Here is a 25,413-nt window from a genome sequence, read left to right on the forward strand (position 1 = left end):
GGGTAAATGTATCTGACGACGACGACGACGGAGCAGAAAGCAGTTGGTTAGATGGGGGTAAAAGAGCTGGAAATCTTTCATCTTCAAACGTTAATGTACATGCTTCATGATTGCGCTTCTTCTCTTTCTTGATGCCTGCTACATTGCTGCTGCTGCTGTTGCTATCTTGTGTCTTTTGTGTTCTTTCCATCTCTTGCTACATCCCCTGCACCCTACGGATCCAAAGCGCCCAAATCACTGTTTCCACGAAATTGCCTACTCCACTCTGAAACGTCATGTCCATTTCCTTTACCATATACCAAAGACAACCGCCTCACGGCACCAAAAGCTCGATTTCACATGGGAGCCATTAGGTTACCCTGATTGTCTGTTTTCCTTACAACACTCCTTCATGTTACTGGTAAGAGGGCTGGTGTAATAAGGACACGTTTTAGTCTAGTCAAATTTGAACTGAATCCACTCTCTACTCTATTGTGCGCAACATGTGTGACCTTGCTATAGACCAAGCGCACAGGTTTGGAGTACTCGTAGCACCACGAGCATGGAGCGGAAATACAAAGAAAACTTGCCTGCAAGGGTGATTTCAACAATACTCTATAAGAAGGGGAAACATGACCGAAAGCACGAGTTGCCTTACGGCCGGAGACACACAAACGAGCACGTTTTATTGATGAAGAAACCAACAGAGGGAAGTAGATATGCACGTCTCATCTTCATATCTTCTGCTACCTCGCTAAGCTTCTATCATGCTAACCTCTTACTACATCCTATTGCCTCATACTCATGTCCATGCAGTAGACGCGCGGTATCACATACTCTCAGGTTATATCACAATGCCTCCTGATTGATCCATCTGCGACGCCATATACATGTCTCGTATGCCGCGGTCTCTGTTGTCGATAATAGGAAGGCCATGTAAGACGAACAGTGAGCATAGACATATTGTAGCGTATTCAATGTCGTTGGTACTGCGATACAGGCGGCGATCGTATCTGACGGCACTGTCGTCAAAGTGCTAATGTTTCATGTCTGATACACATGACCATCATTCCGTTCACGTAGCAGTGTTAGCATTGGCAACAGGTGCCGGAACTGAAGCCGACGCAGCAGCAGCAGGTGCATTAGAAGTAGCCTCGCCAGCACCTCCAGCATTCACAGGACCAGCATGCCCTCCCCTAGCACCACCTCTACCGCCACGTCCGCCCCTCGGTCCAAAGCCTCCCCTTGCACCGCCACGAGCAGGTCCAGTCGGGGGTCCGTTAAATCTTGGGTTTGGGCCCCTAGCAACTTTTTCTTTACGCTCAAGAACCTGCACAGCGCCTTGAGCAATCTTGATAGGACTGGCAGCCATGGCTTTGCGTAGACCCTCTGGCTCAGCAAAGTCGACGTAGGCGAAGCCCTTGCGCTTGTCGATTTCCACTTTATCGATGCCGCCGAATGTCTTCATGACTTCTTCAATGAGGGGTTCGGTAATGCCTTGGCTGGGGTTGGCGTGCTTGAGGAAGGCTTGCTTGCTTGTAGGTGCAGGCACGGGATTAGCTGGCGCTGCTTTTGAGGCATTGTTATGTGCTTGCGCAGGTGCAGTCTCGGTCTTGGCAGGAGCAGCGTGCGATTGTGTTGGGGCGGGACTGTTTCGGGCAGCAGCAGGCTCGGTTGGTGGTACCCGCGAGGCAGCTGGGCCTTTGGGAGGGTTTGGTGTTTGAGGCTTCTTGAGAATCTGAGGCGCAGGGGTCTTGAGTGGTGTCTGTGGCTTCACATCGCTGGTAGTGGCCTTGTCACTGGATTTGTCGCCCTGATTGGCCTTGAATGCGCGCCGTTCCGCTCGAGTTGGGCGTTCTTTTCTGCTTGTTTGTGAAGTCTTGTCTGGAGTTGATGCAGCTGGTGGCGCGACAGGCGCTTCCTTGGCCTTTTCATCCACTGCCTTGGTCTCCTTTGCTTGAGCGTTCGCATCGGGCGCAGCTGCACCAACCTCGCGCTTCGTTCCGCGTCGACGGTTGGGAGCAGGCCCTACACCAAGGTCACGCTGCAACATGGACTTTGCGAGTGCGACGTTGCCGCGCTTGCGCTCTGGTGCCGGACTGGCAGAAGACTTGTCTGCCGTCCCAGCAGTTGCCTTGGAGGACGATGCTTCCTTGTTAAGGACCTTGACGGCCTCTTTGGTTGCTTGAGCCTTGTCAGCCTTGCTCATTCGACGATTCTTGTCATTCGAGTTGAGGGCGTTCTCCTTGCCTGGCTTGGCGAGGATCTTCTTCTCACCACCATCGTCCTTGGCCTCTCCACGCCCTCTGTTGCCCTTTGCGCTCGGTTTATCCCGGTTGGCCTTCTTCTCCCGGAGCGCTTCGATCAGAGGCGTGGTCTTAACCTTCTCCTTCTGGCCTTCATTCTCGGCAGCAGGAGGCTTAGTAATGGGGTTCGTGAGGCTCTCGAGGAAATCCTTGAAATCCTGATCCTGGTCGATGGTGCCCTGGCGGTTGTCGTTCCTTCGGCGACCCCCAGGCATCTTCGGGTAGGGAGCGTACTCGAGCGTGGGGGGTCCGACGAGGGCGGGGTCCTGCCATGATTTGGTCGCATCGTGGAAAGTGACTGTGCGCACGTGGTCGCCGAGTGCCTTGACATGGTCCTGTTTCGTAACGTGGATGTATACGCGCGCTGGCTTGGACGGTTTGGCGGCACTGAGGTGGTCAACATACTGCCCAAGCAAACAAGTCAGAAGGGACATACTCGGTCGATATCTTGCCTTTCCTGTAGTTGATCCAATCAATCTTGCCAGCACCCAGTTTCCATTCGTCACCCAGGGCCTCAACAAACTCGGCCTTGGTGAGGCCTGGAGGCAATCGCCGACATATCAGCTTCAGGCGGGGCTGAGCAGCCTTTGGGCCGCGGGACGTCTGGGCTTGGGGGTTCTTCTGGAGGAGTGTGACGGGTAGGACGCCGTTGGGATTGGTCTGAGGAGGGGCCATGGAGGGCGCGATTGTTCTTGTGCGGGTTGAGTTTGTATACAGCTAGACGGGTTGCAGCCCTGGTGTATGAGTTAGTACTGGATGTTGTGAGACACAGTATGCTGTATACCGTAGGTGAATGCAATGTAGCCCCCGGCCGTGTGAATTATCTCAACTGTCGTTGAGTTGGGGCGAGGTGGAGGAGAGAGCGACAGTTGGTTTGGGTGAACATGAGAGATATCAGGCAGGAAGGCAGTACCAAGCGCGGCGACTGTTTTCGATACTCTGTGAGACACGGCGACTTTGGCAATGACGCAGCGACAATGGGCGCGCCTTCACGAGGCAGTGGGCAAGGGCAGGCGCGAACGGCAAGCGCCGAGGGGCGGCAGCTGCCCCACCGAAACCCGCACCTCAACTGCACCTCAACCACGACGGCACATGCCCAATCCCCGCCCTCTCTAGCTGCAGACGACATAGCTTCCTCTCACCCACTATCTTTGCTTTTACTGCCAGTCACCTTGACCCATGATACCCTACAGCCGACGCCTCAGCACCGCCATCGTCACACGACCAACCTCCTTCCCGCCGCCATTGTCGCCCTCCTGCATCTAAACGCACCGCATCGAGCCCTTCTCGTTGACTCTGAGCTCGACGAAGATTGAAACATGGGGAAAGATAGCGACGTTCCACAGCCAGGGCCTGCGCGCCTCGCAAAGGGCGCAGGACCCGATGAATGGCTGGAGCAAGCCAAGCAATGCAAGTACTTGCCCGAGGCAGACATGAAGCGACTATGTGAGATTGTCAAAGAATGTCTTATGGAAGGTATGTGATTCGGAATATCAAGACTGCCATGTCAGAAGGAAGAAGAGAAGGTTAGACGGTGAATAGCGCGTGTCTTGAACCGTACCTGGAACCAAACAGGAGACTAACGCCATCCATCAGAATCCAACATCCAACCCGTAAGAACACCTGTCACGGTATGCGGAGACATCCACGGCCAATTCTATGACCTTCTCGAGCTCTTCCGTGTCGCTGGTGGCATGCCCAACGACTCCCCTGCCGCACCCCTCGCGCCGCCAGTCACATTACCAAGCACAATTAACCCCGCCGATCTCGAGCCTCCCACAAGCATAACAGATCCCAAAGTAAAGCGCAAGATGAAGAGGCGGTTCCAGCGCGACCCCAATTACACCGGGCCTACGAGTCCTCCTGGCGGTGATGGCGATGAAGAAGGCGATGACGATGAGGAGGAGGAACGAGGTCGAAGCAGGAGCGTCCACGACAGGCGGAGTATCGGATCCGCATCCGACGCAGACTCGGCCAAAAACACAGTTGGCGGAAACGGCCAGCAGAATTTCATCTTCTTGGGTGACTTTGTCGACCGAGGATATTTCAGTCTGGAGACTTTCACTCTTCTCATGTGCTTGAAGGCAAAGTATGCATACGAACTCGGAATAGCACATTATAGATACTGACAGCGATAGATTCCCAGACCGCGTCACATTGGTCCGTGGAAACCACGAATCGCGACAAATTACCCAAGTCTACGGTTTCTACGAGGAGTGCCAAACCAAGTACGGCAACGCTTCAGTATGGAAGGCCTGCTGTCAAGTCTTCGACTTCCTCGCTCTGGCTGCCATCGTCGATGGAAAGGTGCTTTGCGTACACGGCGGTCTGAGTCCTGAAATTCGGACATTGGATCAAATCCGCGTCGTAGCCCGCGCCCAGGAGATCCCCCACGAGGGAGCCTTCTGCGATCTTGTGTGGAGTGATCCTGAAGACGTAGACACTTGGGCAGTCTCGCCTAGAGGTGCAGGTTGGCTGTTCGGAGACAAGGTGTCTTCTGAAGTATGCATCCACCACGTTTCTCCCCTCATCCTCCAGCTAACATATTGTTACAGTTTAACCACGTCAACGGTCTCCAGCTCATCGCCCGAGCCCATCAATTAGTCAACGAAGGCTACAAATACCACTTCAAAGACAAGGACGTTGTGACCGTCTGGTCAGCACCCAACTACTGCTACCGCTGCGGAAACGTCGCTTCCATCATGAACCTGGGCGAGGACCTTAAGCCAGAATTCCAAATCTTCAGTGCTGTTCCGGACCATAAGCGTGCTGTCCCAGCTGGGAGGGGAGGTCGCGGAGAGTACTTCTTGTAAACAGCGTGTGGTGGTGTTTGCTTGTGGATAAGGGAAATGGAAAAGGTCGCTGGTGCACGACGAGACGGGCGGATGTGTGTGTATATGCATTCTTACGATATGATGGAGAAGTGGAGACTTGAATGAATACCCCTGGGAAGATGAACGACCGGAATGGAATGTATATGGATTTTGAACATGGCTTGTACGATATGCGCGTTGACGGAGTCTTGTTGGTAGTAGTAGTAGTATAAACGGTATGAATACGTTTCGCGTGAGTTCTCGTTCTTGCCCAAATTGATGGTTTTATCGGCAGTTCTGCTTCCATTCTATTTTCAAGTCTCTTCAGTGTCCAACATCCTTTCTCGTGACAAGTTCGGCACGTATCGCTTTGATGCAGTAGGTATCTTGCCAACGACAGCTCGGCCCGGAGTAGCTTCCAGGACTATCCACAATGAAGAAACGTTCTTTCAGTACAGTCCAAACATCAACTTCTTGACGGGAACATCCCATCAGTTGCCGTGGGCAGCAGCATATAGCGAACGGCTGTATACAACAGTAGAGTAGTGCGTGTATCTCAAAGGATGACTTGATACTCCTTGTGATAATTGTGCGACCATGAGGCAAATCGTATGGACGAATCCTATTTTTCTTCACTGTAGTTTCAATAGAAATAGCAGTTGGTGAGCGGTAAAGAAGACAGGATCCCGTGATCTCGGCCATATTTGTATTATGTAGGTGATTTACCACCATTATGACCAGTGAGGAACAGTGAATGCGTCGTTTTGTCTGACCAATTCCCGATTAGGCTGATGCATTCGAACGCTGACTCCCAATAGAAACAACCGAGGACATGAGTTCATCATGAGCGATTGCTTTTGATCCTGTCCATGGAGAGTATTGAAGGAAGAAATCCACCCGGAAATTATCCTTAACCATGTAGAGCTCAACAGAGTCTTTCAAAAGGTCCAGCTGAGGCGATTTCGTTAGGACGTTTTCCCATGAAATGCCTTCTATCCGCGTTCTGCCTTGGAACAACAGATCCCTAATTCGAACAGCGTCGCTCGACCGGAAGACATGCAGCTTACGCTCATCACGTCTGATGATAACAACTATCTCCTCTCGGTATCCGTAGGCCCATAGAGAAAACTCTACTGCTAGCACCATAGGAAAATCCGCAATGCGACTGGGTGCGGCAAGGAAACAGTTATCCACATGATCCCAGAATACCGATGGTACGGCAGAGATCATGTCCAAACGGCTTTGCTCGGGAATGTGAACACCGGGTCCGCGACTGAGGCTGAGAGCACGACGTATCCCGCTGTCGTCTACATTCGTGGCAATATAAACCATCTCTTGATCTTCTTCGATTGTGTTGTAGATTATTCTGGAGTTTGTAAAGGGGATGCGGCCAAGGCGGCAATATGAACTTGGTCCTAGCTTTCGAAGAAAGATGCCTGTAGAATTTAGACTATGGGGCATAGAGAGCATATATTGTCTCGAAGGCGGGTTGCCATCAATCCTGCATAAGCCGGATACCAGTTCAAAGCCGTCTTTGAGGAAAAGTCCTTTGTTTGTGAGGGAGAATTCGGGGTTGGCATCATTGTATAGGAGAAGCGTGATGTCTGCACTGTTTGCAAATTGTACTGGTGACTTCGCGAGAATTCCGACATATGTTGGAACATTAGCAGAATTTCCCAAAGCAGCGTCCCACATAAATATGGTAAGGTCGTTGCTGTGCTTGATGATTTCTTCCTGTAAGCGTCGAAACGCCTTTTCTCCTTCCCCATAGATCAAAGGCATACTAACATCAAATATGCCAAGGAGGCAGTATGCTATGTCCTCTTTCCGTTTTGTTTGTCGATTTGACGCCCATGACATCCGTTCGGCAATAGGCACTCTTAAAATGTCCGTTTTGTTGAGTAGAACCTCTGTAGGTATGCGAGTGAGCTGGGAAATGGCCACAGCATGATCGGACTTGGTGCCTACGTATACCCAAGCTTTATTGAAGATTTCCACTAGCTTTGGCGCAAGCAGCTCTTGTAGTGTCCAGCCTCTGGTGAACCAGCGGCATCTCGAGAATCCATCCCCCAGCGCAACATCAAGCGCAGTACCTGAAGCAAGGTCTTCAAGTAGAACGCAACAGACAACTGCTTTCTTATACCATTGAAACATGGAATTGATCGACTCTGTCAACTCAGCGCTGCTTGATTTGTCAACTACAGCAGGTAGCCAACCGGTCAGCAAATATCGACACACCGATCTCTGCTCAATACTCTTTTTACGAAGAATCATACTCACTACTTAAAGTTAGTGAGCCAGACCAAGTCGGGGTTTAAAATTTCGAACCTGCAGCATGTATCAACCCAGAAATGTTTCAGATTATCCGAGGCTGCCTGCCTTGCACAGAATGCGATCTTGCCACGACCCCGCTTCTGTATACCGGTTCCCTCAACGAGATCACGATAGCTGACCTCCTCGTTATCAGGGCCCCAGGTGTGTGAGAGGATAGCGTATGGTGGAGTGTCATCCTCGAAGAATTCCACCAGGCTGAGGTTGCCATCGTCTTGAATGTGCAAGAGGCGCATCGAACCTCTTGGTACATGTATAGATAGCAAGGAGAACGACCATCAGTCAAGTATGTAGTAAATGATCATAGATTGAGCATCTAGTAGGAACGCTGCAGTTTCGCGCAAGACGTAAAGTGAGAAACACGAGACAATTTAAGCGCTTCGGTTGAGGGAGGGGCATGAACGCTCAAGGCTGAGTCCATGATCACGTGGCGAATGATGCTGATCCCAGAAAGTTCTGGGATAGGCAAAGCGAAAATGCGAATTATTAAATCTAGTTCCCTTGATAAAATTAACAATCAGGGCTGTGCCGTGCATCTACGAGCCTTCGCAGCCGCGCAGCAATATCTAATGCTCCTCAAAGCTCGCTCTTCCATGAATGATCCTCTGGTAAGCCCAACTGCCTTCGCTGAGCATTCAAGATATGCTGCAAGAACACTGGCTTAATGCTCAGCACACCAACAAGACTCAACAACAACATCAATACAACACCCAGGCCCACACCTAGGGCAACAGCATCCTGCTGCCTGCTCACTTTCCTAAACCACGCCTTGGTGTCCTCCAGCGCGATATTCTCATCGTGAGACCTTCGCGCACTCATCATGCCCGGAAGCCCATCAAGCGATCGATGATTGTACTGTTTCTGGTAGTCGGCAAGCTCTTGCTTCTCCAGCGTCTTGCGCGCCCAATTATCCATGGTGTCACGCTGCTTGAAACCATTCTCTTCTTCCTTGTCATGGTCGTGGTCCACATAGGTGATAGCGTCACCTGCTGCTTCCTCCGTGTCCACGGGCTTGCCGCCTGCGAGCTGAGGCACGCCGAATCCGCAGCTGGTCTGAACTTTTTGGATCTTCAACACGATAATGGCACGCGCACCGGTGATGTCGACCGATTCGCCATTCTCTGCTGCCATCTTTGCGCGCAATTGGCCATAGTACGGATCCCATTTTTCGACTACACGTCCTTTGCAGAACAGACGCATAATCTGGGGAGAGGGACCAAAGGAGGAGAACATTACGGTGACACGGCCATTTTCGTAGACGTGGGAGATGGTTTCACAGCCGCTGCCGGTTGCGTCTAGGTAGGCGACGGTCTTCGGGCCGAGGACAGAAAAGGTTCTTGACGGATGGCCTTTGGGTGAGATGTTGATGTGATCTCCGGCCCAGGGAGCACTGGCGACGAAGAACAGAGATTGGCGGGAGATGAAATCGATGTGGTCCTCCGTGAGAGAAGGGTAGAATTTGACCATGTTGAAAGAACTGGGTATGAAAGCAAGTAGCGGTCAAGGTTGAAACTCTTCGTCTTTGGAATGCGATATGAAAGGAAGTAGCCAGCGAAAGTCTTGCTTTGGATGAACCGATATGTGCAGGAAAGATCGATGCAAGTAAAAGGATTTGTTTGGAAACTGCGTCGGATAGTCCTCTCGTTGGGGATAAGGAGACTGAAGATTTAGGGCCGGACTTCGATAATGAATTGGTGGACGGGTATGATGACAATAGTTACAAACAAAACCTCAGTAAGATGAGAAATATGCGAATCCGGTAATATACAAGTTGTGTATGTTTGTAGATAAGCAAATGCGGTATTAAGATTTGGACTGCAAGAAAGCTGCAATGCACGGTAACGCCGCCTTGCCCCATCAGTATTAGCTTAAAGGCAGCTGGAAGGCTAGTGGGGGCGGGGCGCATCATCCAGAGACGCAGCGAGTTGCGACACAAGCTTTGTAACGCCTATAGCAATTCTCAACATGGTGCTCGCACTAGCATTGAAGGCCGAATTGAACGGGTGAGTGTCTTGTGCCCCCTTCCAGGACTTGGTTAATAGCGATTAGAGTCACCGACCTCCGCCCAAACGACACGGAAGACGCGCCCTTTTTCTACACTTTCAAAGTCCAATGCACGTCATGTCGCGAAGTACACCCCAACCCCGTCTCGGTAAACCGCTTCGAGATGAACGAGCAAAGCGGCAGCAAGGGTGAAGCCAACTTTGTCTGGAGGTGTAAGAACTGTAAGGTCTTTCTGCCCTACACCCTCTTCTCCACGTCCAACCGCTGACATGGCCTGTAGAGAGAACACTCAGCGAACATCAAGGCCGCACCCGCATCCTACCCACAAAGCGACCCGCCCAAGAAGATCAACATCCTCGAGTTTGACTGCAGAGGCCTGGAATTCGTCGAATTTAAGGCTGAAGGAGAGTTCCTTGCGACGGGCATAGAATCTGGCACCAAATTCTCGGGCATCGAGCTGCCCGATGGCGAATGGTACGACTACGACGAGAAGGCTGGCGAGGAAGTCAGCATCACAAATGTCGAGTGGGAGATACGTCGCGCATAGCATGTGCCCAGTAGTGTAAGGTGAAGGAACGTGCCACGAGGCTTCAAGAAGGGCACAGTATGTGTTACCTGAGCGAGCTCATGCATGAAGTGCATGAGAAGGAGAGAGGACATGGGAAGTCACCATGACGAGACGTTATCCAAGTGTGCATATGCACATGTGAGGTGAAGAGGATGCGAGTGCTGATCACATATATGAATGGACACATTCGTCAAGACAGACTTCTACCAGTACCACTAATCCAACATGATCCGCAGCTCAATTCATGCTCTGATGCCTCCAGCGAAACCTCCGTTTCTATACGAGTACCCAAGCTCAAGGCTTCCAGCCTCCCGTTCTCGACCTGAACAAGCCCCTTGGATCAACCTCATCCGCGACCCTCTTCGCCAACGCGCGACTCTCAGGCCTCAGTCTCCCAAAGTAGTCCTGCCGAAAGAATCCATAGTTCATAAAGATCGGCAGATATGCTTGCGGCAACTTGTCCTCTGCTTGCCACGTCAAAACTCTGTCTCTCACGCCCGAATAGGTAGCTTCCATTGTATCGGCCATCTCCTCATATAGTGACTGCGGTGTGAACGCATAGTTCATCTCGATGATGATGCGGTCTACATCTGCATCGGCATCGATCAGGTCGGGGCTGAGTTTTCTTGCCTTTTGCGCAATCTTCTTGGGAAAAGGCTGCCATGCGATGGACGCCACGATACCAGGTACGAGAAGTGTGGTTCCGGAGACGTTTCTCCAGTGATCATGCAGACCCTCCATGACCTCGACGGCGTTCGCACTAGACGGCAAGGGGATTGTCTCTGTGGCGATGTCTACAACGTTGCCTTTGATCACGACCCAGTTACTCAATGCCATGAGATCGGCGTAGGTGCGTGTTCGTGTGGTATCGAGAAGAGGATTGACATCGGTAAAGTTCTTGAATAACCCAGCTGGAGGCGTCGGACCATCGTAGAAGAGAAAGATGATCCACGAGTCGACTATGTTGATATTGGCTCGCTCTGCTGTTACTATCACAGCAGCCTTTTCGTCCTCGTTGTACTCTGTCCAATCGCGAACGGCCTGGAGGAGCTGCTTGTCCTTGTTTGGCGTGCGCAGGTACACCAGGTTGCCACCCCAGATGTCGCCCTGTCGATGAGCTTGCAACTTGTAATTTGTTACTACACCAAAATTGTTACCGCCTCCCTTCAGAGCGACGAAAAGGTTGGGGTGGTTGTCGTTCCTGATGTGACCGATTGTGCCATTGGCGAAGACCATCTCGTACTCGAGCACGCTTGAAGCAGCCCATCCATACTGCGTCGACATGTAGCTGAGTCCTCCGCCGAGCACTAGCCCACCAACTCCAGTGTTCCCAATGCGACCACCGACAAAGGTCCAGCCTGTGCCTTGCAGTTTGGAAGCGATGCCGTCGAGCCGATTACCAGGACCTACGTCGACGATACCCGTGCTGCGATCGAGCTTGGCCTGATCGAAGTGCTCCATAGCGATGAGTGGGCCTCCGGCAACACTGCTCCATCCATTGTTGGGATTGTGGCCTCCGGATTTGACGGCAAAAGGTTCGGTGGTGTTGGCGAGGATTCGTACCACCGTTGAAACTTCTTCTACTGTTTTTGGGAAGATGATGCATGATGGGAGGAGGGCAGAGCATGAAGTTGACCAGTACTGAGTTTGCTCTTCGATATAGGCCAAGTTTAGAGCATAGGTGACGTTGATGTAACCCAGAGAAGCAACGGATGAACAAGTATCGCCATAGGCCAAAGATGAAAACAGCAATGTAGCGATGAGATGAACAATTAAGCGCAACATGGTGGACCGAAGACGAATGGCTTGATCGTGATACCGTCAGCATCATCGTGAATTGCCGTTCGATTTATACCCGTCACCAAGGTAATACAGCTGTTGATGACGTCGTGCGGAATACCTTGGAGATGGAGAATCTGATGTGCTCAAAGTTGTGCCTGTGCGTGAAACCACGACCAGGTAAGCTCCACGTCCAAGAAATGTCCGGTGGGATATGTCAAGCTGTATGAACGACGATCATAGCCATAGCTGTCATACCAAGAGTTTTTCAAGATAGTCAGCAACATCACTTGCTCAAAGGGGCAATGAAATTGGGACCAAATGCTTGCATTGTACTACGATCAAGGCGGGGTATCGCAAAGGATATGTTGAGCTGGAATATCGTCCTTCTATGCATGACCTCTTCCCTCTCGTGTCTCATTCGTGTATGTTCAAAACGACCATTACCCATGATTGGCGCATCTTTCTTTGCCCCCTGATGGACTTCTCGAGTCAAGCAAGAGCATCTGCAACTCCGCTTACACAGGAGGTTTGAATTACCGATGCCGGCTGCAGTTGGTAGCCTTGATCGAGGATTCGCAACGGGATCTGGAAGACCCCAAGAATCGTCGAACCGAACGAGAAGTATGGAGGGTCGCGTGTCAAATAATTGTTGTCTTGGTCCTCGTTCTCGTAATGTTGTTGTATAGGCTGAATACGTGCAAGCTCGCTTCGCTGCAGGCTGTCACACCCAGAAGGCATACCCGCTGCAGCTGCAGCGCTCGATACGAGATTTAGAGTAACACGAAATCAATTTCAGGACCTGCATTCATTAGCGTAGAATAGACTGTCCAAAAGCGGAGCACTTATGAAAAAAGAGTTTGACCATCCCGAAGGACGGTCAGGAAACCACCCACAGCAACTCCATACTACGCCCTCCCGTTTTCGCACCAATGACACCACAAAAGCCCACGCCGGTAAACAGGCGACGATGCATCCAAGACTATGGCCAAGAGAGCATTGCGAAGAAGAGTGGAGATATGACCGTGAAGTCTAGCTGGATGGAGGAACGAAATACCTGCAGAAACTTGTCGCAGAAGATGACGACAGACAGGTCTAGACCTTGAGCCTCACTCTAGAGAGGTCCTGTCTCCATCTACTGGTTCGAGAAATATTGCGTTGTGGCATTCAGTGTCCACCAGCGTCCTGTCATCAGTCCTCCTATCTTTCCTGCGAAGCTCTCTTTTCGTATGGTCAAGCCTGAGAAAGCAGATCGATGTAGCCGAGTTTGTGGGTCTTGTAAATGCCATTGAGTTTCCACAGAAGGCGCCGTCGCATCTCCAACGATAACAGTTCTTCTCATCGTCGCAAGATCTTCTTTTCCGTGTTCCAAGCTGCTTCAGCAACAAGGTCCTAGTCAGTTTCGCACAGCAGCCACGCAACACTGACCATTGGACGCATTCATCGTTGGGTGTCAAGCCAAGATGCTTCTCTCTGATTGTGGTAGCATGAATTCCTGAGACTAGTCTTTGTTTCCTCTTCGCTTCCATCAGGAACGAATGGCATGATGATACGGACAAAGGACATCCTCAAAAGCCGCATGATCGATCGCAACAGCGAGAGAACTGTTCGGTCGGATGGGTAGACGCTCGTCAACTCACACGTAGGCTGAACATACGTGTTGACAATTAACGCGACTGGTCAGATATCACTCTAGAGTGACGAGTGCCGAACAAATAAAACGTGCACCGGCTTCGGAACGCAGCAGAAAACGGCAGAGGTTGGAGATCTGATCAGGACTTTCGTCCTCGTGGGTAAGATGCACGGATAATCCGTCGCCGTGTACTAGTCGAGCTCGAAACGATTGTCGCACAGTGCGAACGCTACGTACTTGATCCAGCGCATGTAGACCCAACAGAATATTCGTGCGCGAAACTTCAAGACATCAGATCCGGAGCGTGACGGTCCGCCAAATTTGACAATACCAACCTGCGGCGTATTGAGACCTCGCTGGGCTTTCTGTCGTGTGTTCCACGAGACTGCCTTTCCGACGAGTGGATCTCACGCCAGCCGAGACCGAACAGGTTGGTACGTCTGTGTGTTAGGCTCGAACAATGCCGAGACCGCGCTCTTCTTCTGTCTGGTTGCTGTGCGTGCGGTGTCTGTTGAATACATGTGATCGTTGGCATCAAGCCTTGCAGCTCCCGTACGACCCTCGGAAACGAGAGATAGTGTTTCGGCGCGATGATTGAACACAAAGTCGATCCTCACGAGAGGCGACCGGCATCTTACTTCTGAGCTCTCCTCTTCGCGTTATCGCATTTGTTGTGAAGCTATCTTTCGTGACCAGAGTCTGTTGTACAGATGAGATGCCGACGTGGTCCTCGTAGGAGGACTTTAATACCCCGACAGGCACATGTCATCTCAATTTGAGCTCTCGCTCCCGTACCTCGAGCCTCCCTTTTGCACACAAGCAAGACGGTCCACGTGAGCAGACCTATATGCAGAGGCTAATTGGGAGGTCGGCGACATGACCGCGATGCTATCCATTGTGCTAAAAGCACGTCGGACACCAAAAGATGATTAGGGTTAAGATCCGAGCCTGCCCTCCTCACACACAACCCTCGTGTTGCCACTAAGGCGCACAAGCCGGCATACAAACGACCCATCGAGTCCATACCAAGAGGCTCGGGTGTGTGCCAACCGTACAAGTGGGTGAGGCGCGGACGAACCGCATTCCAGATGGAAGACAGACATCGGTAACTGTGGGGGAATTGACATGCGAGATGCTTGCAAGCAAGCGAGAGAAGAAGTTGTGTCCAAGGAGAGCGTTACGCGACTGTCCCGCCGCAATTGACATTGTCAGAAGATGTTGAAGACGTATGTATGGCCACGGATCCAATCGAGTTACGATGAGAAGTAGTAGAGTTTGGACAGAGATCAACGTCGTGTAGCGCTGGGTGTGCTGGGGTGGTTGTTGGATTCTTGTCCGTCAGCGCCGGCGAGATAGCGCGTTGCCTCACGCCAAGAGATTCGCGTCGTTCACGCGTCAAATTGACGTTAGCACGTGCGACCCACCTTACCCTTACTAATCAACAACATCCATCTCCATTTGTCCATAGCCATCGTATCTTCTCGCCTGATCGACGAAGAGGAAAATTAAGATCTTGTAAGATACGTTGATGTCTTGTAAGCTTCCCAAGTGGAGTCAATTACATTCATCACAGGTGGTCCCAAATCTCGGGCGGACCGGTCGCATTCATACTCACAGCCGCGCCAGCAAATACAAGAAGGCATCGCGAAACGACTGAGCACGATGGGAGCGGTTGAAGATGCAGTTGATGCGGCGGCTAACTTTATCGGCCCTTTCGTCGACAAAAACCGCAAGTACAGTGCCGACGTTCCTACTGATACTCTTGTCGAACAAGCGCTTGTTCATCTCCAGGCCATCAATACTGCAGACTTGGCCGCGGATCCTAATGCCCCCTACGATGCATCGCTCGCTGGTGTTGTTTATGGTCTCGTGGACCTCATCACAATCCTCGCTGTCATTCCACGTTTGTCTGCTGGTGTTGCATTCAGCCAACGACCAAGATCAGTTCTGACCGCTGTAATCTTCACACCACCAAATCACAATTTGAATGCATTGGCAACTGTCATCGAGGTTCTGTTGCCTATGCTGGAGCAAAAGGGCTCTGGTGTGCAACCGCTAGTGTCCCAGAGGATCCTTCCGGACATCATCTCTGCACTCGTCGAGCTGTCTTACTCTCCTGCTTCGTCCGAGGAAGTAAGGTCCAAGTATTCAGTAGTATACGAAGAGATCATGAAGGATACTCCGACTTCTCGACTGCTCCCAATCTTGACTACGTTTCTCCAGCAGCCTCTTCCTGATTGGCTAAAACCTGCCATCGCCTCGGAACTGTCTTCAATTCCTCTGCGAACACAAGGCGTTCGCCACACCATCGAGTTTCTCTCACTCTCCTACTTGTCAAAGAATTCACACGTACCTCAGGGCGCATCTGGGCCGCAATCGCAGATACCCATTCCCCTAGAAGCTGTTTCGCAAGCTTCAAAACTCCTCGTCTTGCCACCGTCTGGAATCAGCCAGGATCAATGGCTAACAAAGCTTTCACCTCAACTGCTACATCTTCTAGATGGTAACGAGGGTAAGGAACTTAGTCGAGCAGCTGGGCAGATTATCGCTGGTGGAATCCTAAGTAAGAAGACAACTGGTGCTCCGGGAACTGTGGGATGGGACACGTTTGCAAAGCCTTTGTTCCAAGCAATCTACCCCAAAAATGTCAACGCATCAGGAATTTTGCAACATGACACTGGCCATACGATAATACAGGAGAGCAACCTCAAGATGGCATTGAGACGAGTCAAGACGATCTTGTCGTCATACTCCCATGGCGGATTGATCAGACGTCTCATCCACCCTATTATTCTCCCACTTTGGGCCTTGCTCAACTATGCCAAAGACCGCCCCTCGCTAGACAAAGAATGGAGTATGCTTCCTAGTCTCATATTGTCGCGGTACATGGAGATTGCCTGCGATACAAAACAAATTGACAACATCGCTACCAACCTTTTTTGGGATGGCGACAATGCCTGGACATTTGGGCCTGGGTCTCAAGGCGGCGTCGAGATTCGCACTCGTTCGAAAGACAAGACTAGAGGGATAGATGCTATGGGCAGCATCTTTGGACGGATTAGTGACCTAGATAATAGAGTCACCGTTCTCGTCACGCTCCTTACCGAAGCCAATGTTCCCGATGACGCAGCTGGCTCCATCTTCGTGAACGCTACCAAACGGTGGCTGGTACCAGAGAAGCCCATAACAAAATCGCTCACAGACGACGACTCTGACACCGATCCGTTATCGGCGCTTACTGACGCAAAGCTATCGGAAGCTCTGGCGCATCGTTTCCAGGAGAATTTTGCCAGAAGTCCACAGCATGTCATCGACCTTATGGCACAACTGGTAACAAGTCATGTGAGCGGGCACAAAGCACGAAAGGAGAAGTCAGTCAAGCTGCGTGCATCCAAGAGAGCGATGCTGAACAATATCGTACCGGAACGTGGTACGATGAAAGATCAGGAAGAAGGTGAGGCTATGGATGACGACTTGGCAACTTTTGCGTTAAGCATCCTGAACACGCTACTGGCATCGCCAGAACTAAAGAGAACGCCCGCAGTGATGGAAACCGTACATGCACTTCTCCCTTCGCTAGCCTATCTTTCGCAGCCACAGTCGCAGGCCCAGCCGCCCATATCGTCTACGATAAGCAACTCCGCCGCCACGACTCTCCATCTTATCGCTCCCGCTCCTACAGCCCCATCTCCAGCAGCAAAATCAACGACTGATCCACTAGCCGGGCACCGCGATACCTTGAAAACATGCCTTGCCGAGCTACAATCACCCGACCCTCCAAATCGCACGTGGGCTTTGAACACGGTGCACAAGCTTCTCAAGAACCCAGCTGCGTTTCCCGCTCTCGACATACCGTCTCTTACCCATACGCTCCTTTCGGCTTCACTAGCAGATCCAGAGTCCTACGTCCACTTGGCCGCAATACCCGTTCTCGTTACCTTGGCGATACGCGCTCCCAAACCTGTAGTCGGCATACTAGTGGATGCTTTTATCGACATTGACGAGCGATCGCTAAAGCTAGCGCGAGGTAAGCAGACAGACGAGAAGGAACGAGAGCTCAGGAACGCCTTGGATTTCAGACTGCGTGTCGGAGAAGTTCTCAGCACATTTGTCAGTAGCGGCGACGACTTCTGGAACGTACGCGAAGATAGTGGACTGCGGTTTCGATGCGCAAAGCAAGTCGCCGAAGCCTGCCTTTCGCTGGCGAGTCGGCGGGGTCAACGCAACCAAACGCTCTCGGCACGAACGGAAGTTGCGGAAGATGAGAGGAGGCTCAGAGAGGAAGGCGAGGCTGCTTGGGGTGGACCGATACCCAACATTCTTGAGCCTGAGGGCGCGGACCCGCAGGAACAAGCAGAGTATGAGGCGCTGCAGAAGATCGTGAGTGGATGGGAAGACACGGGGATTGAGGAGGATGTTCGCATCCGTGCTTCTGGTCTCAGTGTGCTGTCTGCAGTCCTGGAGCATCGAATGGATGTTTTGCGACAGCCTATGATCGATGCGACTTTGCAGATGGTGCTATTGATTCTTGTCATGGAGAAAGAAGAAGCTAAAGCCCTGTTGCGACGCTCGGCTGTGCTTGTCATCATGGGCTTGCTACGCGGCGTAGATGCGGAAATTGAGGGTGGGCGGGAAGGTAAGGTGGGCCTGAATCTGAAGCAGCAAGAAGAGGTGGAGCGAGTTGTGAAATGGGTACGGGATGAGGATACAGACGGGCTCGTAAGGGACCATGCAGCAGGTGTCGTAGAGGGTTTGGAAACGATGAGGCTCAAGCAGCTGTACAAGATCAGAGACGAAGGTCTTAAGCTAGGACCTGACCTTGGGCTAGAGGGAAACCTTCGCGGACTCAATGTCCAGCCTCGAGCTGACAATGAAGAAGGCAAGAAGAAGAAGATGATTATAGAAGAGATAGAGTAGTCGGGGGCGGCTTGAATAGTTGATAACATTGTAGCGCCTCACAGCCGAAGCTTGGTATCCTGACTTTTTACCCATTCCAATTGTGCGCCTATCTGCTTGGTGGTATCTCTAGTGCGCATACTACGTGGAGCGCACCTGCTGCCTTGGTGCTACAAGCGCATCTGGAAGGTTTGCGCCACATGCAGTGTCTGCGTGCCCCAGATGGGCGCTCGTCATCGCGATCGACGTCAGTTTGTGTCGCGCATCGTCTTGTCTGCCCTTGTAGTCGTGCATCAACCACTCATGGCCGTGTCCTTGGTCGCCTTGGGCTCCACCTCTTCAGCCTTTCCGATCCAGAGAACGTTGTTGCACCTTATGAGGACCTGGCCGAGGGTGCCTGAGCTGACGCCGCCTACGAATTCTTCCGTGTTGGAGAGCTGGATGTTCATGTAGAGGTCGACGGAGACGAGTCTGCCTTTGTACTCGGTCTCGCCCCACTTCAACCTGACGACGATGTCTTTGTCGACTCTGCGCATGTGTTAGCGCGTGCTCTGTGAGGAGGGTATGCGACGTACAAGCTTTGGAGCAAAGGACGCGGGTTGAAGGGTGCCACTGCCTGATTGGTGTTAGCTTTGCGCGTGACTGCCGGATGGAGAAGAGAGCTTACAGCCATGTTTGCGACTCCAGTAATGGGCTCGCTGGTGGTTAGAGGTGAGTTTGGTGGTTACAACAGTGATAGTCGCGGTACCATGGCGGCCGTGCCTGCAGCTTTGGAAAGTCGTCGGCAAAAGGTATCGCCGATTGGCCGAGTGCTTCACCGCGGGGAAGCCGCGCGACACAAGATCAAGCTCGGGTGGGTTGATGGTGTAGCTGAGTCCAGTCCTCTCACGTGTGTTTCACATCATTGCCGAAACAAGGGACGCATGGCATATCCAATTCCTCTCGTCTTCCACAGCCATGGCAGTACATGGCTCAAGGTGTAGAGCAACGCGACTAGTGGGCGCGCTAAGGATTTATTCCATCTTTGTATCATCGAACCATCTGCACCACCTACGACCGGCCAACATTGCACCCTCTTGAGACGACCATCCTGCCGACCAGCTCTTCGGCACGACGCCAAAGCCGCCCACCATCAACTACACCATTGCGCCCACCACGGTGCGCTGTCTCGCCCTGCCGCCCGCGACTCGCTTCTCCGTCGCCCCTCCGTTCCTCGCGCAGCATGCCACGGTAGCAATGCGAGCCATCTGGTCCCGGGCAACTTCGAACCCGGGTACCTGCAGATGCATATCGTGTGTCTCCAATACCACCGCTCTTGCTAGATGTGGCCGACGGACGGCTCTTCGCGGCTCATGGGCAGTAGGCACACCCACGTCGACCTTCGTATATACAACCATATTTGCAGCGGGTCTGGCTGTCGATGCGAAAGCAAAAGCTGCTAGGAACAAACAATGGGACAAGGCATTCTCGCAGCTGGCCGGAAGTGCCCATCATCCGTCTTCAGTAGAAGATTTCAAAGACACAGAAGCGGCGACGGATGCTGTTTCCCTACCCCATGGTAATCACGGCTTGACCTTGGATGATCTACCCAGGGACCTGGACTGGAATGCCCTGCAGCGCGTTGTAGGCATGGAATTGGAAGAAGACCATGTGCTGGAAACTCAAGAGATCCAGTCGCAAATTCGAGATTACGCCGACTTGGCTTGGGAAGATCTGCAATTCGATTCTAGATTTCCAGGCGTTCAGCAGTTAGATTGGCCAGCAAACACCGGCGCTGATCTTATACGCAACAACTTGCCACCACAGTCATTATGGGCGCCAGATCGAATGCGTGTTATAGCGCTACGAAGAAGACATACATGGAAAAAGTTGGCCATGCAAGAGCTGTCCGTTGGGCTGCTCATACACGATCTGTTGTATCACACCAACGCTACCCGCTTCTCTAGAACTCTAAGTGATGAGTTCGCCAAGTTGTCGCACCAGATCCAGGACGCCATATCCATGACCCCGGACCAACGCACGCAATCGCGTCAGAACATATTAGAGGCCCTCGAAAATCTCGACAAGACCCCGGTCGACAGCGAAGTGGATGGTTATGTCAACGCCCGAATCCAGGCGGACCACCCAGCAATTCCAAGATATTATCAAGACCCTGACGGGGACTTTTATGCCATCGCAGACCAAATGAACCAAGGCATCCAAGGCTTGCTCAAGGAAATCCCCCATGGCAGTGACAAGAAAGAAGCTCTGGCGGTTGCAAAAATTTGCCACAACCTTCTTGTCTCCTCCGCTTCCCCTGATTTACAAACATTCAACACCTTACTCATTGGCTTCCGCCGTTGGCGTCGCCCAAAGCTAGTGGATCATGTTGCAGCATCCCTACTGGTCAGCAAGATCCGCCCGAATGAGATTACTTGTCGGGAACTACTCAATCACTATGCTTCTGCAAGACATGGGTACGCTGACGACTTCTCGCGTTTCATAACGAAGATGAGAGGGTTGGACGATGCGCTGATGCTCGCAAACCCCAACATCTCCATCAACGAGGCCAGCCAAGGCCGACTCGTAAGGGTAACCGAAGGGAAGATCTATCAGAAGGTCTACCCAACGCCTATGGTATTCAGCTCCTTGATCACTGGCGTCATGAGATTTGCTGGATTCGACCGAGCACTTGATATCTACTACGAGATGAAAACGGATGGCTGGGGTCTCGACGTGACGGGGCTGACAAGACTTTTGAACGATTGTATCCGCCGTGCCGATTGGGAAGGCGGCTTGTACGTGTGGGGCGAGATAAATAGCATCAACAAAGCCAAGATCGAACCCCATGACATGGCCAAAGCATACTCCAACATGCTCAGCTTATGTTCCATCACTGGCAACACTATTGCTTTCAACCAGATCCTGAATGATCTGTCCAAAGAAGGTTTCGATCGCGGGGAAATCCTGACTGCTGCTGCCAAGGCAACGGGTGTAGCGCGAAAGAAGAAGGAATACCTCGCTCCTGCTTGGGTCGCGGACAATGTCATGATTGCCGCGTCCGCCTACGTGAAGGACGCGCGATCGTCAGGGCCGGAGGGACCGCTTGCACCAGAGATGATGGATGATGATAACACTATGTTCTCTCAACACGAACCTGATGCGATGGGGGACATCGAGCATGGTATTGCGGAGCCTGATCCTAAGGAACTGTGGTCACAATGGCTGGAACGTGAGTTCGGGGAGAGACCAAAGGAACCTGAGCCATGAGCCAAAACCGACCTGTATGATACGACATAATGCGTGTATACCAGTGTATATATTATAGTTCTAGAACGGCTTCTTTATCAAATGTACATCATAAAGTCCATTGACAGTTCTTTGGCGCAATCAACCACAAAAGAGCTCACGGATGCTGGAAACAGCGCCCACCCATTTCACCCTGCGCGTTCGCCCGCTGTTGCCGTCACATCCATAAGTTGGCTCAATGACGGGCCTCTACCATAAAAACGTTATCGTGTTCGAATTCCAAAATGTCACCCGACCGTTGCTTTGCCGGTTGTCTATTTAGATTAAACGCATGGGCAGCTTCATTTATCTTCTCGCTTCTGCAGCTCCATCACCAACACCAACGTGACTCTTTGGCAAGAGATATGTTGGCACGGCAGGTATTCGCTGCCAACTTCTGTTGCGGTCTTGGATATTTTTGACGGGGATGCGTGCGTAAGTGCAACATTCACTCCGCTTTGCTGGCATACTAGAGGAACATCGTGTTTCTTCCATCTAGAAGTTTATGATCAATGTCTGGAGATGGAAACTTCATCTAGGTGAGAAGAGAATATATCTATGTAGCTTCTTTCTAGCCGAAAGTGGCAGCTGTTCTCCGATAACGTTGCTTGCATATCTGAAAATAGAAAGATGCACTATGGAGATCCTGCCAACGGCGATTTTACAGCAGGGATGCGCAAAGGAGTCCTCTGCTGCCTTTCATTTCTCAATCGGCTGTACGGCTACAAGCATCTTCCCCAGACTATGCATGTTGATGGTTATGGGTTAGGAGTACTTGCGTATGTATGATCTAGATTTTGGTTATGGCCAACTCTATCTCACAGTCGCTCGAGTAGCTAAGCATTCGCCTATCGTACTGTCTCCAGATTTTGCCTGATCTAAACAATCACTGGTTAGCCACTCTAACGTCGCATTCACGGCAGATGGTACCTTTGTCGAAAGCTTGTGCGATGTAACAACAACGCTGATCAGAATAGCACAAGCCTGCACGATCGATTCCTTGCTTGCTTTGGAGAATGATGTGCAGGGTCTTCCTGTATAGAAGCCGTTCCATGCTGCATACGCATATTAAGGTGTGGGTTGGGCTAGAACGTGCTTTGGAAGTTGGGAGCCTGCGCATTTGTGCCCGTGGTGCTCCCGAGTTATTCTGGGGATGACCACTGTTGTGACGCAAGATAGTGTCCTGGATATACTTGATTCATCGTGATAGTACTGATAGAACGACGTCGTAGCTGCGCCAGAGCATACTGGATGATCGTTCCTGTTGCCTGTGCATATTTGATGACAAGGGAATCCATCTAGCAAATAGGAGAGACGAAGTGTGAAGGACACAAGAGTCCTTCCTAGTCCTGTAATGTAAAGTTGACGATGTGTCTTCCCTACGTTTGTCCTATTCGGTGGTGGCAGGCACCATGTTCAAAGCGAATACTAGCAGCATCGACCAGTGCAGTACTCCAGAACATCGTATATCTCAATCTCTCAATCACCCTACATTTAGAATCCCAGTCAAATATACTATCCAATTTGCATACTCGCTTGACGCTGGCTGGACCGAGCATTCCCTAGCCACAAGAGGTAACGCAAGTACTTTACCCAGAGTGCTGCTTCCGTATCCAACAGCCTCGAACACTGACTATCCGCCCACCATCTTGGGCAGCTAGGGAGTGGCAACATCGCAAAGGGGCTGTCTGAAGTTTGGTTCAAATGATGCGCATAAATGAAGTATGCCGGTTTTTCTCCATTCTTGTGCCTCGTCCTTGCTATATATCGGCCGCGCAGATCCTGAGATTTCGCCTTGCAAGCGAACCCCACCCATTTCTTGTCCTTTTCCCACAATAGCACTTTACTGAATAAGAGAAAAGACAGGAGTTAAGATGCAGTACCGTTTTGTATCCGTTCTTGCTGCCGGTGTGTTGGTTGGTGTTACTAGCGCCGCACCTGTGCCTTCTGCTGAGGTTCGTCATCACCATCTCGTCACCACGCCCTTGCGCCCACTAACGTACCCTAGGCGCAAACGTTCGGTAACGATCCAGCAAACACCATCGAATTAGGCAAACCTTCCACAGTCATAACTTGGGGCAAACGCGACGACTCGCCCACCAACCCAGACGACGTGCAGCTCGGTCCACCAACATCAGAGATCATCTGGAGCAAAGACAAGAAACGCAGTGTCTCTTTCGGAACACCAAAGGACACTTTCACCATAGGCAAGCCCACGACGGAGGTTACGTGGGAGAAGAGAGACGAACCAGATACTATCGAAAACGGTGCACCGACGACTGTTGTGACGTGGGGTAAAGAGAAGCGCGCCGAGGTTGTGCAACCTGACACTATCGACTTGGGAAAACCTACTACTGAGGTTACGTGGGGAAAGAGGGATATGACTGCTGCTGCCGATCCCGCCGATAGCATTGAGCTTGGAAAACCCAGCACGGTTATCACTTGGGGCAAGGAGAAGCGCGATGATCCTCCCGTGTTGGGCCAGCCGGATTCAGAGACAACGTGGAGTAAGCGTGAGGCTGAGAAGCCAAAGGACGTCTTCAAGTTGGGTAAGGCTACTACGGTTGTAACATGGTCTTGAGTGTGTCGGTCGGTCTTGTGGTGAGTCTCCTATCGTTGCCCTGATGGTGAATAGATGCTAATGATATTACAGCAGCTAGACAATGTAATCTTCTAATTGAAGTTTGTAGAGTTTGGAGGCAGATTCCACTGTCGCTACTTCGCTGAATCCTGTAGCTGGGGTACAAAATTCCGAAATCTGTATGGCCTCCTGGCTGTTTAGTTGTTCCAATATATCTTCGTTCAATAGCTTTACTTGTGTAGAAGACTTGGTGACGCATTGCATTATGTGGAATTTGCTAGAAATATCCGGATCGAAAACCAGGTACACATGAAAATGCATGCGTGCTGGCAGTACGAGTATATCTCCTATCACTTCTCATAGTTCTGCCGGAGGTTTTGTAATCTTTGTCAAATGATCCCCATTAAGCTCTTTCATGATCTTTCCTAGACCTTCATGACTATAGTCCTTCTCATTCCACATATCCTGTCCAAGGTCAGTAGTTGCCTTTTGTCGCCACTCAAGAAGGTGCACACGATGCGCTACCCATGACTATCAACGTACCTTATGATACCGCACTTTACCGTCCTGATCAAGCGTCAAAGTGATCAGGCTGTTGACCTTCTTCGAGATAGGCATAGGCTTGGGTGTATACTCTTGCTGTAGCTTAAAAATAATTTCATCAGGCTTCGACGAAAGCACTTCCGTCTTGATTGTCCGGCTACTCTTCATCAGTTTGGGAATGCCTGTTACCTATCAGTAGAGTGACCTTTTCGCGCTAGGCTTTCTGTTGTCAGCTACTGACCATACCACTGGCCCGCGATCTTGTATCTTGTGTCGCAGTAGCTCCAGGGATCATCGTATACCGCTTCTTTGCCATACACCATCATGTCGTCTTCGCTTGCGCTCCCGGAGTAGAGGTTGCATATCGATTGTACAATCTTTTCGCGCTCGGGATTTAGTTTGATCGAGTTCTCTGGGTGAGGCTCATAGTCGACGCCTGAAGAGCTATTTTGCGACTCATCGGCGTTGTGCGTTAGAGCCACTGGGTCCGGTCGTTTCTCGAACTCGTCCTCGAGGCGTGATGCGAGTGTGTCCTTTCCGGACTTTCCTGTTACTGGGAGCGTCATCTTGTTTCCTGGAAGAAGGTAATTGCACTTATGTAGTCGTTGGTCTGTGAAAATGCTGCTTTTGATGGACGCAATATCTTGACGTCATGGCTGGCTGCGTTTACGAACGCTCCACGGACCACATAGCATGTACCTTGAACCGTCCAA

At 51.3% G+C, this 25,413-nt stretch overlaps 10 protein-coding genes across 10 annotated transcripts; 5 read left to right on the top strand and 5 right to left on the bottom strand.

The window, feature by feature from the left end:
- The first annotated feature begins 3,399 nt into the window (after window positions 1–3,399).
- CC77DRAFT_1026381 (Metallo-dependent phosphatase) lies at window positions 3,400–5,338 on the top strand. Its single transcript, XM_018526248.1, has 4 exons — window positions 3,400–3,761; window positions 3,882–4,374; window positions 4,424–4,787; window positions 4,841–5,338. The coding sequence occupies exons 1-4, from the start codon at window positions 3,605–3,607 to the stop codon at window positions 5,096–5,098; spliced, it is 1,272 nt and encodes a 423-aa protein (XP_018379223.1). The 5' UTR covers window positions 3,400–3,604; the 3' UTR covers window positions 5,099–5,338.
- Window positions 5,339–6,631: 1,293 nt separating this feature from the next.
- CC77DRAFT_894524 (hypothetical protein) lies at window positions 6,632–7,665 on the bottom strand (the record flags this gene model as incomplete). The annotated part of the gene is made up of 2 exons (XM_018533521.1): window positions 6,632–7,340; window positions 7,427–7,665. Coding segments are annotated over 2 exons (948 nt in total), but the record flags the coding sequence as incomplete, so codon positions are not given.
- Window positions 7,666–7,893: 228 nt separating this feature from the next.
- CC77DRAFT_1026384 (hypothetical protein) lies at window positions 7,894–9,281 on the bottom strand. The gene has a single exon (XM_018526249.1). It carries the CDS (start codon window positions 8,894–8,896, stop codon window positions 8,006–8,008), a length of 891 nt encoding a protein of 296 aa, XP_018379225.1. The 5' UTR covers window positions 8,897–9,281; the 3' UTR covers window positions 7,894–8,005.
- Window positions 9,282–9,394: 113 nt separating this feature from the next.
- Window positions 9,395–9,980, top strand: CC77DRAFT_1036106 (DUF866-domain-containing protein; the record flags this gene model as incomplete). The annotated part of the gene is made up of 3 exons (XM_018526987.1): window positions 9,395–9,432; window positions 9,479–9,659; window positions 9,714–9,980. The coding sequence occupies 3 exons, from the start codon at window positions 9,395–9,397 to the stop codon at window positions 9,978–9,980; spliced, it is 486 nt and encodes a 161-aa protein (XP_018379226.1).
- A 315-nt stretch (window positions 9,981–10,295) lies between these two features.
- On the bottom strand, window positions 10,296–11,786 carry CC77DRAFT_1002658 (FAD-binding domain-containing protein; the record flags this gene model as incomplete). The annotated part of the gene is made up of 1 exon (XM_018523189.1): window positions 10,296–11,786. One exon carries the CDS (start codon window positions 11,784–11,786, stop codon window positions 10,296–10,298), a length of 1,491 nt encoding a protein of 496 aa, XP_018379227.1.
- A 3,079-nt stretch (window positions 11,787–14,865) lies between these two features.
- Window positions 14,866–18,385, top strand: CC77DRAFT_1026387 (hypothetical protein). Its single transcript, XM_018526250.1, has one exon. It carries the CDS (start codon window positions 15,076–15,078, stop codon window positions 18,328–18,330), a length of 3,255 nt encoding a protein of 1,084 aa, XP_018379228.1. The 5' UTR covers window positions 14,866–15,075; the 3' UTR covers window positions 18,331–18,385.
- Window positions 18,386–18,602: 217 nt separating this feature from the next.
- Window positions 18,603–18,982, bottom strand: CC77DRAFT_1067601 (small nuclear ribonucleo protein F; the record flags this gene model as incomplete). The annotated part of the gene is made up of 3 exons (XM_018529014.1): window positions 18,603–18,837; window positions 18,885–18,925; window positions 18,977–18,982. 3 exons carry the CDS (start codon window positions 18,980–18,982, stop codon window positions 18,603–18,605), a joined length of 282 nt encoding a protein of 93 aa, XP_018379229.1.
- A 199-nt stretch (window positions 18,983–19,181) lies between these two features.
- Window positions 19,182–21,683, top strand: CC77DRAFT_1026389 (hypothetical protein). The gene has a single exon (XM_018526251.1). The coding sequence runs from the start codon at window positions 19,546–19,548 to the stop codon at window positions 21,556–21,558; it is 2,013 nt and encodes a 670-aa protein (XP_018379230.1). The 5' UTR covers window positions 19,182–19,545; the 3' UTR covers window positions 21,559–21,683.
- Window positions 21,684–23,450: 1,767 nt separating this feature from the next.
- Window positions 23,451–24,157, top strand: CC77DRAFT_950125 (hypothetical protein; the record flags this gene model as incomplete). The annotated part of the gene is made up of 3 exons (XM_018535299.1): window positions 23,451–23,531; window positions 23,585–23,689; window positions 23,768–24,157. 3 exons carry the CDS (start codon window positions 23,451–23,453, stop codon window positions 24,155–24,157), a joined length of 576 nt encoding a protein of 191 aa, XP_018379231.1.
- A 141-nt stretch (window positions 24,158–24,298) lies between these two features.
- On the bottom strand, window positions 24,299–25,350 carry CC77DRAFT_1045152 (hypothetical protein). Its single transcript, XM_018527383.1, has 3 exons — window positions 24,942–25,350; window positions 24,701–24,882; window positions 24,299–24,622 (listed from the first exon to the last, which is right to left on the bottom strand). Exons 1-3 carry the CDS (start codon window positions 25,264–25,266, stop codon window positions 24,515–24,517), a joined length of 615 nt encoding a protein of 204 aa, XP_018379232.1. The 5' UTR covers window positions 25,267–25,350; the 3' UTR covers window positions 24,299–24,514.
- Between the last annotated feature and the right edge of the window lie 63 nt (window positions 25,351–25,413).

Source organism: Alternaria alternata (assembly GCF_001642055.1).
Source record: "Alternaria alternata strain SRC1lrK2f unplaced genomic scaffold CC77scaffold_38, whole genome shotgun sequence".
Lineage (NCBI taxonomy): Eukaryota > Fungi > Ascomycota > Dothideomycetes > Pleosporales > Pleosporaceae > Alternaria > Alternaria alternata.